Genomic DNA, 17,934 nt, shown 5'->3' with positions numbered 1-17,934 from the left:
GTAATTAGAATATTTCTGCTGGAAACCATTCTACCAATAATAGTTAAACGTATAACTTTAAACTCATTCGGCAATGACATTTGCCGTAAAGCAAAGCGTCCTAACACATTGAACCGATTCTCATTTCCGAGAGTCTGTTCATTCAGGTAGTTCGTTTCAAAACATCACTTTTGCGATTCATTTGAGTATATATTTTACATAATATCTAGTCAGTCTATGATATCGCACCTGCTCTAAAACGAGTATTAGTATGGGGGGTATATAGTAAATTAATGTGTCCCTGTTCAGTTGTTGCAGCCATTATTTAGCTCACAAAATACAACGCGAAGTCAAGAACCTAAATATATATTTGCATTGACATTGAAAAATAAAAAGTTCACTCACATCTTTCACATATAACAAATAAACCAGACCTGGGGTTTCGTTTTAACGGAGGTGTCGGTTAAACCGACTCACTAAAAAGATCCGAATCAAAAGACCGATTCGCTTACGAATCGGACATCTGTGCTAATCAACATGGCGGCTTCCGTGGTGACATGGGCTGGTAAGTCAAACCAAATAAACTTTCTTTTTAGTTATTTTTATATGTGCATTTCAACTGATTTAGTTTTAACTGTGAATTATATGAACATTATTAATAGGTTTAACCGCCATTGGTCGTGCCTGTGGACATATTCGCTCTAGGTAAGAAAATCACATGCAGTTGCTGTGCAAAGTAAAAGGGCACCGACTGCTATCTAATATAATCAGTGTGACTGTGTTTCAAAACTTGGCTACCATAAACAGCATTTCTGCGCATCAAAAGTGCTGTTTAATACTAGGTTTTGAGACACAGCCTATTTATTGTTTAACGTCTTGCTCTATTCAGGTTGCTTGGATCTACATCTACGTTATCTCAGGTGTCATGTCTTCACACAAGTACAGAGTTAAACAGCAGACACTGGGAAAGGAAAAATCTGATTTTATATCCACCGCAACTAAAAGATGAACCACGCAGAACTGCTGTTAGTAGTTCATTTCTTTTATTTTTGTTTACTTAGGTTCATCATGGGGTTAAATTATTCTGGGTTTGACTTGAGTTTTTGTTTATGTGTGATAGGAGATCTATCACTGCAGACGTCAGATTAAATACAGCAAAGACAAGATGTGGTACTTGGCTAAATTGGTGAGTCACACGTGTAAGGACTTTTGCTTTTTGATGGTTGCACTTTAGTAGGAGATATGGCATCTACATAGTATATGGAGGAGTGATATATAGTTTGTTACATTATTTTAATAATGAATGTTTTTACAGATCAAAGGTATGACCATTGACCAGGCACTCACTCAGCTTGAGTTCAACGACAAGAAAGGAGCTAAAATAATCAGAGAGGTAAAATACAAATAGTTATGACAGTAAATCTGTTGAACTGCTCAAATAGTATTGATTAAAATATGTATTTGCAGTGAAAAAAAAAACATACCGTGTCACACTTTTAAAGTGTGTTTCAAAATCTGTAGTGAGTTTTATTTATCTGGTTGTGTTGAAGGTTCTCTTGGAAGCTCAGGACATGGCGGTCAGGAATCACAATGTGGAATACAAATCAAATTTATATATTGGTAAGTCGCATACACGCCTAATATTAACATGAAAGCTAATAATTCAGGTTTTTATTTTATTATTTTGGTGAAGTTATGTTTTCTTATTTGTACATTAAGAAAGTTATTTAAACATTAACCTACTTTCAGAAGAATCTTTCTTTCATCAGCCAGCTCTGGTGTACCTCATGGTGCTGTTAAACAGTCCATGGGGTTTAAACATTTTCAATAATCCAAAAATAATTTGTAAGCAAGCTTTTTGGGACATTAACAAAAAAAAAAAAACCCAAAACAAACGCTTTGATGTGTTTGCAAGCTAGCTATATTCAAATTTAAAAGTTCTGAATTAAACGTTTTGAGACAAAAAAAAAAAAGGCAATATTTTATGTGCTATGTTATGTATGCTTCTTTTGAAATTTATTTTGGATAATGTATTTATTTTTTTTGATTGAATGTTGTTTTATAAACATGGCTCTAGGACTTTAATGCAAACCATTAATTGTAACCGTTCAATTCAATTTTTTTTTGGTCTGACTTCAACAGCTGAGTCATTCTCTGCCAAGGGAAAATACCTAAAGCGTATTCGTTATCATGGACGTGGCATGTTTGGGATCATGGACAAAGTGCACTGCCACTACTTTGTAAAGCTTGTTGAGGGGGTCCCGCCCAAAGTCGAGCAGAAGACGGGATTCGACCAGGCCAAGGAGTATGTGGAGCAACTGAGGAACCGAACAATTATTCACTCGCTATAGTTTCAAAAGAACCTTGATGTTTTGTTAATGTGTTCATGTAAATAATAACTGAAGAATAAAGAAATCATACCAAGCACAGCTCTTGTTTTATCTTGTGGTTCACTGTGTGTATGTGTATATGGTAAAAAGATGAAAAGGGGTGTTCAAGCACCAAAAAATTAAAGTACAGCTTAATTTTTCCCCCTTTTCATTAGAGTGTAAAATAATGACTATTATACATTTTTATGATTTACAGAAAAAAACATTCAGTGTACAATAGTTGCAAGTTACAAACTAACCTTCAAACCACTAGGTTTTACCCATTTGTCAGCAAGTTGTTTTTAAATGTAATATAACTTAGTATGATCAGTTGTACTATTTTACTTGCTTTCTACAGTGCATCTGGAAAGTATTCACAGCGCTTCACATTTTCCACATTTTGTTACAGCCTTATTTCTATATGGATTAAATTTATTTTCTCTAGATTATACAAACAATAACCCATAATGACAATTTGAAAGAAGTTTGTATGAAATCTGCAAATTTATAAAAAACAAATAAAAATTCACATGTACATGGCATTTTAAAATTGAGCTCAGGTGCATCCTGTTTCCACTGATCATCCTTGAGATGTTTCTACAACTTGATTGGAGTCCAACTTTGGTAAATAAATTTGATTGGACATGATTTGATAAGGCACACGCCTGTCTTTATTAGGTCCCACAGTTAACAGTGCGTGTCACAAACCAAGCCGTGAAATCCAATGAGTTGCCTGTAGACCTCTGAGACAGGGTTGTATCAAGGTACAGATCTGGGAAAGGGTGCAGAAAAATTTCTTCCCAATGAGCACAGTGGCCATTCGTAAATGGAAGAAGTTTAGAACCACCAGGACTCTACCTAGAGCAGGCTGCCTGGATGAGCAATCGGGAGTGAAAGGCCTTAGTCAGACCTTATGCTGCCTTCATGTGATATGGGAAAGATGACGTGTGAAGTGGAATTTACCAGTGTGTCGTGTTCAGATGCTTTTGTTGTCGTAGTGAAGAGAAACATGGCGGACTCGGAATTTGTCCTCACATGCTACTTTGGTAAAACAGACCAAATAAAATAACATGAGAAAATTGCCTCCTTCAGAACATTGTACCGCACAGCACCCTACTGGAGGCGAGCCACGACAAGCTAGCATCTTCTCTTAACGGTATTTTTAAAGACAACACTACGTTTAAATAGCGACGTTATTAAAATCCTCTATGCCCCAGCATTATGGGGGCTACAAACTAACCTACAAAACATTAGAGAACTTTTAACATCATGCAATGCTTATCATTCAGTATAGTTTTGTTGCTGTCCGCCATGTTGGAAGGTGAAAGTTTATCCCATCTCGGCAGCTCGGGTATCATAAAAAATTTCGAGCTTTCCAGTGGAAATTACAACATAAGTGGGTGTTCATGTGCAATTTCGATGTCGGATTTTGGTATTTACCTTAATTACGATAGCACAAGAAGGCAGCATTAGTCTAGACCTCAGACTGGGGTGACGGTGCATCTTTCAACAGGACAATGACCCAAGCACACAGCCAAGATAACAAAAGAGTGGCTATGAGACAACTCTGTGAATGTCCTTAAAGACCCAGCCAGAGCCCAGACGTGAACCCGATTGAACATCTCTGGAGAGATCTGAAAATGGCTGTGCACCGATGCTGCCCATCCAACCTGGTGGAGTTTGGGAGGTACTGCAAAGAAGAATGGGAGAAATGCCCAAAAATAGGTGTGCCAAGCTTGTAGCATCATACTCAAAAAAGATTTCAGGCTGTAATTGGTGCCAAAAGTGAAAAAAAAAATAGTTTAATCCATTTTTGAATAAGGCTGTAGCAGGGTGATCATACTTCCTCTTTTCCCCGGACATGTCCTCTGTTTGGACTTTCGGCCGGGGTTCCTTTGTTGCCCAAAATGTCCAGGATTCGGCTTTTGCTTTCTACAGTCGCCATTCATTTTGTATTGAATGTTTTCCTAATCCCGTTCCTGCAAACATTCTAATATTAAATATCATTTTAGCGCATCATGGAGTCGCTATCAATATGCAGAGTATTTAACCCTCTATGGTACGGTGTTGATATAGTAATTAAAAGGACCAACCCTAAGGTGGTCAATGATGTGCTGTTTTTACGTCAAATGACATTCCTCCAAACACTTTTTCCCACTGTCACCCTCACATGGAGGAAACCTGTTGATGTGCTCCAGAAATGGCTGTGTTAAACTCATTTCTAAACATTCGCTTTTTTTTTTGTTCGCTTTGGTTAGTGAATTATATATTTTCATTCACAAATCAACATTATCTAACATAGTTTTACTGTAAAATGAGAAAACATCAATGTTGCCATCAGTGTTGGGGGTAACGCAAGTTATGTAATAATATTACTTTTTCCAAGTAACTAGTAAAGTAACACATTACTTTTTTAATTGACAAGAAAATATCTGAGTTACTTTTTCAAATTGACATTTTTTCTTCTGTGGTATACTGTACAGACGTGAATGTACTTTTCTCTAAACCTGAGGCTTTTGGTGTAAAAAGGCTTTTACATTTGCCAAAAACAGAACTTTTTATATTAAAAACAAACAAGCAAGCCCTGCCCAGATTTAAAAAGTAATGCAAAAGTAAGGAAACCCATTACTTTCCATAAAAAGTTACTAACGTGATTAGTTAATTTTTAAGCGAGTAACTCAATATTGTAATTCATCACTTTTAAAAGTACACAGAAAAAAACGTTGGGTTATTTGTTTTACCCAATAGATGGGTTGCACATATTGGGTCACTATGTTGGGTTATTTTCTAAAACGTTGGGTTATTTGTTTAACCCAATAGATGGGTTGCACATATTGGGTCACTATGTTGGGTTATTTTTTTTTTTAAATCGTTGGGTTATTTTTAATAATAAACCAGCGTTTGGTTAAATTGGTTCCCGCAGCGACGATTCAAATTTTAACGGACACAAGTGACTGACAGACGACAGAAGAAGCTGCTGCTGCTGCATCAGTTTGAGGTAAGGGTTTTGATAACTCTTGTAACATTATACTTATAAAAAGAAACGTGAAATGCAAAATTGAATGTTTATTTATTTTTTTTTTTACAAAGTTATGGTTCCCTTTTGTCAGCGTTTTATTGTAACTACTCCGGAGAATGAGCTCGTTTGTAAATGAATAACCTAACGTTATTAGCTGTTAGCTCGCTAGCATTAATAAAGGAAATAAAAATGACCAGGAAAGACTAGTGAAACTGTTTAGAGATGCATTACAGTAACCTAAAGTTAATAATCAGTGGCGAAATGTAGCTAACTTACTGAAATCACCATCTACCATTACTTAAGGTTTAAATTTTGGCGGTATTAACGTTACCTACAATTAAAAGAGGGTTCCACACCTATTGTAACTGACGTTACAGATTGTTTGGTCGCACTACTGATTATCACATTTATATATAAAACGGCTAACGTTAATGTTAAATGAGACAGTGGTGTTCATTTATACCGTGCCACACGGACCAATTTGTCTTGTTGGTCCAGTGTGTAACAACGTTAACTCAGGCAACTCAGAGAGATGTGCTCAAATTCTCGAAACTGCCGCGTCTATCCTAAAAGAATTCTCCCATAAGAAAGACGTGATCATGGCGGGAGAAACGAAGCTTTTTAAAAGATTTGAATCAATTAAACGAATCATTTCGCAAATTGATTCACTGCTTCCAAACGTTCATGACACAACAGTGACACCTGTTGGTCAAAACAGGGCCAGCGTCAATGTTTGGAAAGCGACCAGCACCAACTGTAATAACATTAAAACTTTTTTAGGATTTATTCATATTGAATATTATTGTGCATATTTCAGAACAGCCTTTAATTACAGCAGTTTCTCTTGTAAAGCTATAACAGATTTGCATCTGTTTTTTTTTTTTTAAATGGTGTACTAAATGTGTTTATTCTTATGTTTAGACATTGGATTCTTCAGAGAAGGAAAAACTACAACAGTGGAATCGATGCCAATTAACGGAAACATTTCAATGTAAGTAAACTATTTAAATTAATGTTCCATATACACTACCACTCAAAAGTTTTTAGACAGTAAGATTTTTAATGTTTTATGAAGAATTATTTTCTGCTCACTAAACCTGCAATTATTTGATCCAAAATACAGCAAAAGCAGTAACATTATGAAATACTTTTACTATTTAAAATAACTGCTTTCTATTTGAATACAATTTAAAATGCAATTTTCCTGTAAAATGTTTCATCTTCTGCTTATCACAGAGGAAGGAGTGAATGAAGTACACTACTGGATGCCGCCTGCACTAATTCCAAGAACTCCTCCCAAGTTTGTAGCATTTTCAACGGGGAGGCAATGGAACAGAAGACCTGACTACAAGCAGTGGACCTGTGTTTCAAACATTTCTACATGTATGACATCAACTACCCAAAGACATCTGCACCCATTTGCAGAACACAGTCTTTCGACACAGTTTTAAAACCTCTTCATTAAAAATGTTGTATTTAGTGATCAGTAAAAACATTTTAGTCCAGCAGCCAGCAGATTTAAGCATTTTTATTATTATTTTATTATTACTTGTGTTTATGATGTTTTGTTTTATTGATAAAGGTCTATGTTTGTCTTATTTGTGTACTGTATGTGCATATTTGTGTATGTTTTGATATAAATGAATATGAATTGATACATATTTGTGATCCTGGACCACAAAACCAATTGTAGGTAGCATGGCAAAAATACATTGTATGGGTCAAAATAATCGATTTTTATTCAGAGTCAAATTTTATTATGTAGAGTCACATTTGTTGGTTTTGAATTCAGTGTACAAATTGAAAATGTCAGTTGTATGTGCACATTTGTGTGTTTTGAATGTTATATTTTTACACATTCTTGTACACTTATTTTATGAATTTGCTGTACTTATTAAAGCTTTTACATTTCAAAACGTATTTCTTAAAAATGTATTGTTTTGCATATTTAAATAAAATGTGTATCTGAAAACAAAGTAGTGTTATAGTGTAGTTTTATTAAGTAATTTTATAAGAAAATACTGTTGTAAATGAATATAAATAATTAACCCAACTGTTGGGTCACTTTTAACCCAACTGGATTTTAACCCAATTCATTGGGTTAAAATAACCCACAGATGGGAAGGTGCTATACCAACCCATAGTTGGGTTACTCGTTGGGTTATTTTTAACCCAACATTTTTTAGTATGTAACTTTCCCTAACACTGGTTGCCATATGGCAACACTGTACCACAGTGGAATGTAAGTAATGTATTTTTCCATTGGGATTTTTTATAGATAGTAAAATCAATAAAGTGTCTACTGTGGTATAGTTGTATTTATGTATGAATAAGAAATTTATTTATTCTTTTCAAAAAATGGATACAGCAGTATTTCACAGAAAGGGCAATAGGGAGAGTGCACCCCTCACATTTCAGCAACCATTTTAGTATATCTTCTTAAGGGACAATACTATAGAAATGAAACTTGGATATATTTTAGAGTAGTCAATGTGCAGCTTGTATAGCAGTATAGATTTACTGTCCTCTGAAAATAACTCAACATACAGCCATTATTGTCAAAATAGCTAACAACAAAAGTGAGTACACCCTAAGTGATAACAGCATGTTTATGTTTTTGTCTGCTTGAGGACCATACAAACTTGTGTACCTTGTATTAGAGCAGTTAAAATTTAGTGCTTTAAGTACAATTCTTTCATAATGACCAACGGATGATTAACATTGCACCTCATGGCAAAGAACTCTCTGAGGATTTGAGAATTAGAATTGTTGCTCTCCACAAAGATGGCCAAGGCTATTAGAGGTTCAGTAACACCCTGAAACCGAGTTACACTACAGTAGTCAGTGTCATACAGAGGTTTTCCAAGATGGGTTCCATTCGGAACAGGGCTTGCAAGGGTTAATCAACAAAGTTGAGTATTCGTTCTGTGCGTCAGGTGCAGAACCTGGTTTCAAAAAACAGATGTATGAGTGTTGCCAGCATTGCTTTAAAGGTTGCAGATGTAGAAGGTCAGCTTGCCAATGCTCAGACCATACACCGCACACTGCAACAAGTTGGTTTGCATGGGCATCGTCCCAGAAGGAAGCCTCTTCTGAAGCTGGCTCACAAGAAAGCCTGCAAACAGTTTGATGAAGACAACCTGTCCAAGAGCATGAATTACTTTAACCATGTCCTGTGGTCTGATAAGACTAAGATAAACTTGTTTGCCTCAGATGGTGTCCAGCATATGTGGGGATGCCCTGGTGTGGAGTACTATGAAAACTGTGTCTTGCCTACAGTCAAGCATGGTGCTGGTAGCATCATGGTCTGGGGCTGCATGAGTGTTGCTGGTACTGCAGCTCATTGAGGGGAACTTGAATTCCATTATGTACTGTACATTCTGAAGCAGAACATAATGCCTACCCTCCAGAAACTAGGCTGAACGGCAGTTTTCCAACATGATAACGACCCTAAACACACCACCAAGATGACAACTGCCTTGCTGAGGAAGCTAAAGCTGAAGGTGATGGGCTGGCCAAGTATGTCTCCAGACCTGAATCCTATTAAGCACATGTGGGGCATCCTCAAGCGTAAGGTGGAGAAGCACCATGTGTCTAACATCCAGCAGCTCCATGATGTTATTATAGAGGAGTGGAAGAGGATCCCAGCAACAACCTTTGCAACTCTGGTCAATTCCATGTCCAGGATGATTAAGGCAGTGTCAGATAACACAACATTTTTGAGACTTTGGACAAGTTCACTTAGGGTGTACTCACTTTTATTGCCAGCTATTTTGACAATAAGGGCTGTATGTTGAGTAATTTTCGGGAAACACTAAATCTATACTGCTATACAAGCTGCACATTGACTACTCTAAAATATATCCAAGTTTCATATAGTACTGTCCCTTGAGAAGATATACTAAAATGGTTGCTGAAATGTAAGGGGTGTACTCAATGTTGTGAGATACTGTACATGGGGATTGCGCGAGGAAAAATGTACACATGCATGCACCAGCTCAGGTCACCGACAGAAAGGAAATAAATAAAATAAAGAGAAACCTTCCAAAATGCACAGACACACGTGAATCACGTTTTCTTTGAGACCAGGTGGATGGCTGGGTGCTTGTGCATTGTTTACCTGAAAAAGAGGATGCATATGTGAAGAGATCAAAGTGCTGCTCCAAAATTCTCCTGATCAAAAGCCGGTAGGATCAATGGGATGATCTGGACCAGCAAATCCGTTTGTAACTTGCAGGATTTAAAGAATCTGCTTTGCTGCTTATGTCTTAATGACCGATCCTCCCTATACGCAAAATACACAAGCTGCGTAGGGCCCCCAAAACACCAAGGGGGTGTTTAGTATGCAGCTCTCAAAGATGATTTTATTTTAGATTTAGTTTTAAAGTGGGTCAGCAGTTCTTGAAAACATGAATGTTAATTTCTTTTAATGTGGTGCGCTGTCGCCATTTCCACATAAAAATCGGTCAAATCATGTAATGTGAATGTCGTACAGTCTGTTGCCCGAGACTAAAAAAACATGCTGAAAGCATACAAAGCCACTGAAGAGACACTGTTTCTCAAGCGCTTTCCGTGAGCATGATTCGAGACGGAGTGAAACATGGACAAAATGCATTTCACCCATCCAAGTGCACACACACAGCAGTAAGTATTGAACAAACACACACACCGTGAACACACACCTGGAGCAGTGGGCAGCCAATGCTGTGGTACCCGGGGAGCAGTTAGGGGTTTGGTGCCTTGCTCAAGGGTCTCATCTCTCTCGTGGTATTGAGGTGGAGAGAGCAATGGTTATTCACTCCTCCCACCGACAAAAAAAAAAAAAAAAAAAAAAAAAAAAATATATATATATATATATATATATATATATATATAATATATGTAATATATATAATAATAATAATCAAGAATGTTACTAAATCAACCTTTAATATGAAGCAAAAAATCTGAAAATTAGAGAAAAAGAAATGGTATAAGTCTGTGTACTAAACACCTTTAATGAGAAAAAGACTACAATACCATAAAGTATTGCGAATTACATCATTTTCAATGCTTCATTAGTGATGCTTTTTGGATGCAATTTATTTGTCGCAATTCACTGATTGGTGGGGACTCTTTCCAGAATCAAGGGTAATGTAGTTTTTCACCAGGATTTCTGCTGTTTAAGACAATTATTTAAAAAAAAATGGCCTGGTTTCACAGACAGTGCTTAGACCAAGCCAGGATTAGGATATTTTTGTAAACTTTAGAAAAAACATTACTATTGTGCATCTTAAGACAAAACAAAGGCACTGATATATTTTAAGATCAGTCAGTGCAAGTTTCTTTCAGTTGAAACAGCTCAGATTTAAATTTTAGTCTAGGACTAGGCTTGAGGCTTGGAGGTAGAAAAAAAAAAAAAAGTGGTTTAATTTCTTTAAAAAGAAGCATGCCATCAACTTACAACATAATTGTTCACAGTAGCACACAAGATTTGTCTTTAAACGTGTGTAAGTTATTGTAGGGTTGAAAATCAACACAACTTTTCCCTTCCTTTAGCAAACCTATCTTCTAGAACAAAAGGTGCATTTAAAATTGAAGACACAGCGATGCTAATAGTGATCAAGGCCAGTAGCCCGAGATGTGTGGACCTTGGGGGTTTGCTAATTGTTACACCTTTAGCATGGTTGGGAAAGCTGTGATCTGCGTACCAAGCTGCGGAAGAGACACTGAGTACGTTTACATGGACAACAATATTCCGATTTTAACGCGATTGAGACAATACTCTGATTAAGAAGCAACCATGTAAACTGATATTTTTTATTAATTTAATCCGACTAAGGTCATAAGAGTAAACACAAATCAAATTAAGACAGGTGGAGTATTCCTATTTTAGTCGCATTATGGAAGACATGTACACACCTTAATCACACTATTCCCCTTGTGTAGGACTTTTCGCCACATTTTGCGACAGGATACACACTAATGCTGCGTTCCAGGCAGGTTTTTGAGCTCATAAATCATAAATTTGAGCTCATAAATCGTCTTCAAACCACGACTCAGGACTTTGTAGCATTCCAGGCAAGTCACGCCAAGCATTTATTATTTTTATATTAATTTGATTGCAACGTTATATTGTCCTAAACTCTATTTTTCCACCGTGTACCGCTTGCATAAACACCGCACCCCTAGGGGCTTTATTGTTGTTTCGCGGGCTATGTCACGTCAGAACTCGAAACTGGGAGTATGTCAATCTAGTACGAGTTCACGGGTGGGAATTCACGGGTTTGAGTGCCTTTCCAGTGCACTTTAACGGGTAGAAGTTTGGAAAAACACGGGTAACGGGTTGTCTGGAACACGGCATAACGCTCTCAGTTGGTCGCACGTGCATATGCTTTGGTTTCATTTTTATTTATTTATTTTTTTGCTACAACATGGGATTAATCTGATAAATAGTTTGTCTGTTATCATAATTTATAGTTTTATGGAAACGTAGTTAACATTCAACCCGTTCTTTTTCATTAGTATTATTTGTGATTTTAATTTTGTGAACGGGATTTCCGCTATTGGAATGTTTTAGGATGCTTTTCACTTTTACTTTCGAATTCATGATGTTGGTTTTGCTTACATATCAATTTTAAGATTAAAACAAATTCTTAAAAGATGGATTTGTTATTTTTTAATTAAACAGCATAACAACAATAAAATAAAATAGCTTATATATGGACTCCATCACATGCTGTGTTATATGCCGACATATTACATGGCACGCAAATACTGAGCAATCAAATTAATTAATAAAAAATAAATAAAAGAAAGCCTCCAAAGCGTAATGAGAGGTAAACGGCAAAGATAACAGGGTTTTCAAAATGAAAACAAACAAAAAAAGTAAAACTAAACTGGCTTTCGGTGACTGTGCTTGCGTGTTTTTTTTTTCCTAAAATCTGACTGGCTCTGAAACGCTCGCTGTATGGAGCAGATGCTTTAGGGCAGCGCAGCATGCACTCGCACAAATGCGACCACGGCAAATTTTAACTCACACATTCTAAACAATTTGTTGCATATGTCCAGAGCCACTTAAAGCTTTTGTAAAATTAAAACCGAAACATCCAAAAGTCAACGAAGATGAACTGATAGCGTCGCGTGTGGAATGATGTGTCATTAATCGATCTATGTACTATAACATGTAAAACGGGAACATGAAAGGAATATTCTAAAAGCAACTCATGTAAACAGCTTAATCATATTATTGTCTTATTCAGAATAAGGTCATTAATTAGATTTCTGGTGTCCATGTAAACGTAGTCACTGTTTCCGTGAGCACAATTTGAGATAGAGTGAAACATGGACAAAATGCATTTCATTCATATCCCCCTCTGCATTTCACCCATGTGCACACCTGGAGCAATTGGCATCCAATGGTGTGGCACCCAGGGAGCAGTTGGGGGATCAGTGGGTCTCATCTCAGTCGTGGTATTGAGGTGGAGAGAGCACTGGTTATTCACTCCTCCCACCGACAATTTCTAGCATGGCAACATTGTGTAAAAAATAAATAAATAAATAATCAAGCATGTTAAGTCAAGTCTTGATTTGTAGGTAACAATTTATAATAACTACATGCTATGACTCATTAGTTAAGCATTAGTAAATAGTCAATTCATCATTTATAAAGTATTATCTCCACATTAATAGACAGTAGTAAGCAGTTTATAAATGCAGCTGTAAATGTTTTGTCCCTGATTCATAAGCATATCTATAATGTTTTTAATAATTGTATTTTCATAATGTATCAATGATAAATTAATAATTTCTAAATTATGTATTATATTATTCACAAACCAGTTATTTAGGAGTTTATTAGGATATTATTATATTATATTAGGAGTCAGTGGTTCATCAGATAATTTAGAAAGTGTAACTAAATGATTAATACTTTAAATGTACATTTATACATATTATTTAGACATACAATAATAGTTACTCAGTGTGTTAATAAATGCTTTACTAACACATATTCTTACTGTAATTCATGATTAATTCTGGTAGTTATAAAACATTTAGTAGTGTCTATTTTTGTGAGCTCATCTAAAGTGAAGACCATTTATGCCTCGTAAAACTTTTACAAAGCAGATTTGAAAGGCTCAAGATGCAAAAACACAAAACTGTACAACTGTACACTTGTTATAAAATGGAAAATAAACCCCTGCAGTGACTAATAAAATAAAATTTTGTCAAATCGTTTGTTGAATATACAGTATTTGATTTTCTGTTTCAGCTAATTGTAAGTCTTCAGTTTGAAATGTAGAATTTATTTGAAATTTGCCACACTTGGCACCTTTTTGTGACTCACTGTTTGCACTGAATTTTCACTCAGCAATGAAATTTTATAAAAAGTGTACAGTTAGTACAGTTTAATTTTTTCCATTTTCATATATATGTATATGAGTGTGTGTTCTGTATTACTCTATGTTGTTTGTTTCATTTTTCTCTTTAGAAGATAACTGAGCCTTTAAATCTCCTTTGTAAAAGCTTTACAAGGTATAAATAGTCTTTTCTTTAGACAAGCTCACAAAAAACAGTTAACTGACAACTACTAAATGTTTTATAACTGCCTGAATTAATTGTGGATTGCAGTAGGAATATGTGTTAATAAAGCATTTATTAACACATTATTACTATATTTCTAAATAATATGTAAAAATGTACATTTAAATAGTTGATGAATCATTTACTTTCACTTTCTAAATGATCTTATGAACCACTGATGACAACTAAATAAATGATTTGTAAATAATGTAATACTTAATTTCTAAATGATAAATTGATCATTATTAAAGTGTGAAAATACAATTATTAAACACATTATAGATACGTTTAAAAATCAAGAACAAAGTATTTATTGCTGCATTTATAAACTGCTTACTACTGTCTATTAATGTAGAGATTAAGATTTATAAATGATTAATTGACTATTTACTAATGCTTAACTAATGGTTCATAGTGTGTAGTTATTATAAAGTGTTACTGATTTGTATTTGCCACAGACATGAGTAGTAAAACTGACAAAAATAGATAGTTTGATCTTTGGCTTTATAAAAACAGATCATTTATACAAAATGTTTGGCAAAATGTTTACATTATGGAGTTAACTTCTACTTTTAAAGCTGTATCAATCCAAGGCACTTGTGAATTTAAGAAACAATATAAAAAGCTTTCATTCAGTCATGGCTTAGGTATTTAAAAGCAGGTAACAATAACCACACACCGACGCGTTGTGGCTAATGAGGCTTCATCAAACATTCATTAAAACTTCCTTAAATTCTTGAGCGCTTTGGATTGATGAGGTTTCAAAAGTTGAATTATTCCACACCCAAAGAGCATAGAACTTTTTGCATTCTTAATTCTACTTTTGTTTATATGGATTAATGAACACTTAATTCTATTTATCATTAGTCAGAACAAATCAGTGGCACATTCTCAAATCATGTACTATAGACACCATCATCAGGTTTTACACAAGGAGGAACAAAATCAATAAACCAAATACAAAGACATTTTGTAATTATTTTCTTTATAAAGAAAACAAATGTACAACAGGATACACAAAGAAGCACTTTCACTAGAGGTCTTAAAATCTTGGATTTCGCTGTGTATCAGGTAGGCATATGTATCATTTGAATATGTTATTACCGTTTCATTGGAAGAATGCAATGATTTTTTTTTTTTTCTTTTTAGAAAGTGGATTTAATTCACCCAAAATTTTTGATGCCAAATTACCTTAAACCCTCCGGTTGTTCTATCTGAAACAGACACAGTCCTTTATCCTGTTTTGCAGTGTCATTAGTCCCCTCATTAAATTAGGAGGGTGAAATTGAAGCAGCTCCTTAATGGCTTATAATTTGAGGGAATGGTGTTGCTTTGCACATTTTCCTCCATCTATCAGCAGAGACCTAGTAAACAGCATCCCAACTGGACTCCAATCTGATCGTAAAAGAGTATTCTAGCCTTGCAAAACCTGTAAGGCTTTGATTTTTGATATCCCACCTGATTATCGAATAAAATATGAACTGTTTGAAAGGTATCAGAATGTGCTTAATTGTATTAAACATACACTTTGTAGTGCACTACCATCCTAATATTGCAGTGTATTATTCAATATTACATATTACATATCACAAGTTAACAAATGTGTAATTACAAATATATTTAAATACTTGATATAAATGTTTCAATAGAAATGTCATTAAATTTAAGTATGACATTAAATATTAGTTTACCATAAATACTTGTCAGTACATTTGGCAGTACACTTAACCATATTTTAAAGACAACAGAAGAAAACCTTTACAACGAATTGCATTTAATATTTATTGAAACAAAAATACATTATTAATTATTACATTTAATTGTAAATAACATGCGGTTAAGTGTCTGAAAACATTACATTTGCACTTAAAATATTCTTTTAAAGTATATTACTTCTGTAAAAAGTAGAAGTAGGCAAAAGTGTACTTCTTTTTCACAAGAGATACCATAGAATTTTAAACAGTTTTGGACTTGAAGAAAAATATACTCAAGCTATCCTGGCTGTGTCCTGGCTATGTAATGTTTACTGCAAATGTTGTTAAATTTCCACAACTGGGACTTTAAGGTTTCTTGCTGCAGGCATATCTTGCCCTTTTACACTGATCTGGTTTTCAGACTTCTTGACCTTAATCCATTAAAACCTCAGCCGTCACTAGAGGAACCCAAACCTGGATAAGATCAAGATTTCAGTGCTGAGGCACTCAATGTTGTCGCTAATGTCCCCATAGTACCATGTGGCTCTTGTTAGACAGCTCTGCTCCTGAGGCCTGCAGTATCCTCTCAAATAAAATGCTATCTCCTGGCCCCAATTTCAGCAGACAAGTGCCCTCAATTTCAGGTTAGAGCCCTGGCCTCCCCCCTCACTCCCACAGCTCAACACATAGCACTACCAATACCTTTTATCTCCACATTTCTCTAAGTATAGTTGGAAACCCAGCCAAAATACATATTGGCACCTTGTAGCCTAGTGTTGTTTCAAATAAAAATGGAATAGTATTTTAGTATCACCAGTGCAGCTGCTCATTCGTGGAGTGCAACAGTGCCCACCCAGTTTTTCAGCTTGCTTTTTTCCAAAAGTATTTTTCCCAGAGGAGTTTTAAAACGTCCTTGTTAAAAACCATGTTAAGTTTAAAGCCATGAACCAAACCAGTCAGCTATGGGGCAAATCACACAGTACAACCTTTAATATGAAGCAAAAATCTGAAAATAAGAGAAAAAAATGGTATAAGACTGTGTACTTAACACCTTTAATGAGAAAAAGACTACAATACCATAAAGTATTGCGAATTGCGTAATCAATTACATCATTTTCAATGGTTCATGGGTGTAGATGCAACTTTTTGGATGTAATTTATTTGTCGCAATTCACTGATTGTTATAGAGACTCTGTCCAGAATCAAGGACAATGTAGTTTTTCACCAGGATGTCTGCATGCTGTTTAAGGCAATTATTTAAAAATAAATAAATATGGCCTGGTTCCACAGACAGGGCTTAGACTAAGCCAGGATTAGGCCCTAGTTCAAGTAGGACATTTAAGTAATTTTTATAAACATGCCTTACGCCCGTTTCACACCGCAAGCGTGAGCAGAGCGTGAGCTGCACGTCAGCGTAACTACAGCGTTACTGCAGCTGCAGACTCGCAAGAGTATTCACACTGGAAGCGTTTGTAGAGCGTGCATGCAGCTGCTCCAAAGCATTTAGTAATCAGCTTTTTTCTATGAAACTGATTACAGGTAAATATGAAATTGATAATGAAACTGCAGAAGCAGCTTCAACCCAATAATTATTGGTGGGATCATAAAGCATATAGGGGAGCGCGGGCCACAAACAAAGCATTTTGGCTCATTTATATGTCTTGTGTTCTATGAGAACTGTGTGTGGAGTGTTTTTCTGATTGTTTCATCTATTTGCGCACATCAATTTGAACTATACTGTACAGCTGTGTCTGTGTGTTGCGATTAGGGTCGTAACACGAATGGTTCCGATGTGTTCATTGTCAAACTCAAAAATAGATTTTTTATTATATATAAATATATATTAATGGCATTATTTTATTTGAGAAAGTTAATAATTTTATTTTATTGACCGAATATTTAAGTTTGTTGTGTATATTTTTTTCATTCGATCAGATAACATTTTAAGCTGTCATTTGGTGATGTTACATTGTATCCCACCAGCTTGGCATGTTGTCACACTTCACTTCCCTTCTTTTGAGGTAAATAACAAAAAATACGTATACACTGTAATTATGAAACAAAGCGACATATTTGTACTAGACAAACAACATTTACACAAACTGAGAAATGCAAAAAGTGTTAGGTTGTGCTCCCCTAATCATAAAGCTGCACACGAATGAGGTAAAATATGGGTAGCGCTAGAGCCTACGTGTGTATTTTTTTTTTTTTTTTTTTTTACATTTTTCATTTATTATTATTATTATATTTTATTATTGTATTTTACCTCTATTTATATAGTACTTTATACAATCCAAGACTCAATCAA

The 17,934-nt window shown here is 35.2% G+C and overlaps 1 protein-coding gene across 1 annotated transcript; it reads left to right on the top strand.

The window, feature by feature from the left end:
- Positions 1-508: 508 nt before the first annotated feature.
- mrpl22 (mitochondrial ribosomal protein L22) lies at positions 509-2,408 on the top strand. Its single transcript, XM_073825098.1, has 7 exons — positions 509-544; positions 642-684; positions 869-1,004; positions 1,100-1,165; positions 1,295-1,372; positions 1,530-1,599; positions 2,122-2,408. Exons 1-7 carry the CDS (start codon positions 517-519, stop codon positions 2,328-2,330), a joined length of 630 nt encoding a protein of 209 aa, XP_073681199.1. The 5' UTR covers positions 509-516; the 3' UTR covers positions 2,331-2,408.
- The last annotated feature ends 15,526 nt before the right edge of the window (positions 2,409-17,934 follow it).

The sequence above is a fragment of the Garra rufa genome, chromosome 19 (assembly GCF_049309525.1).
Source record: "Garra rufa chromosome 19, GarRuf1.0, whole genome shotgun sequence".
Taxonomy (NCBI): Eukaryota; Metazoa; Chordata; class Actinopteri; order Cypriniformes; family Cyprinidae; genus Garra; species Garra rufa.
This window is presented reverse-complemented; position numbering and strand designations above follow the sequence as displayed.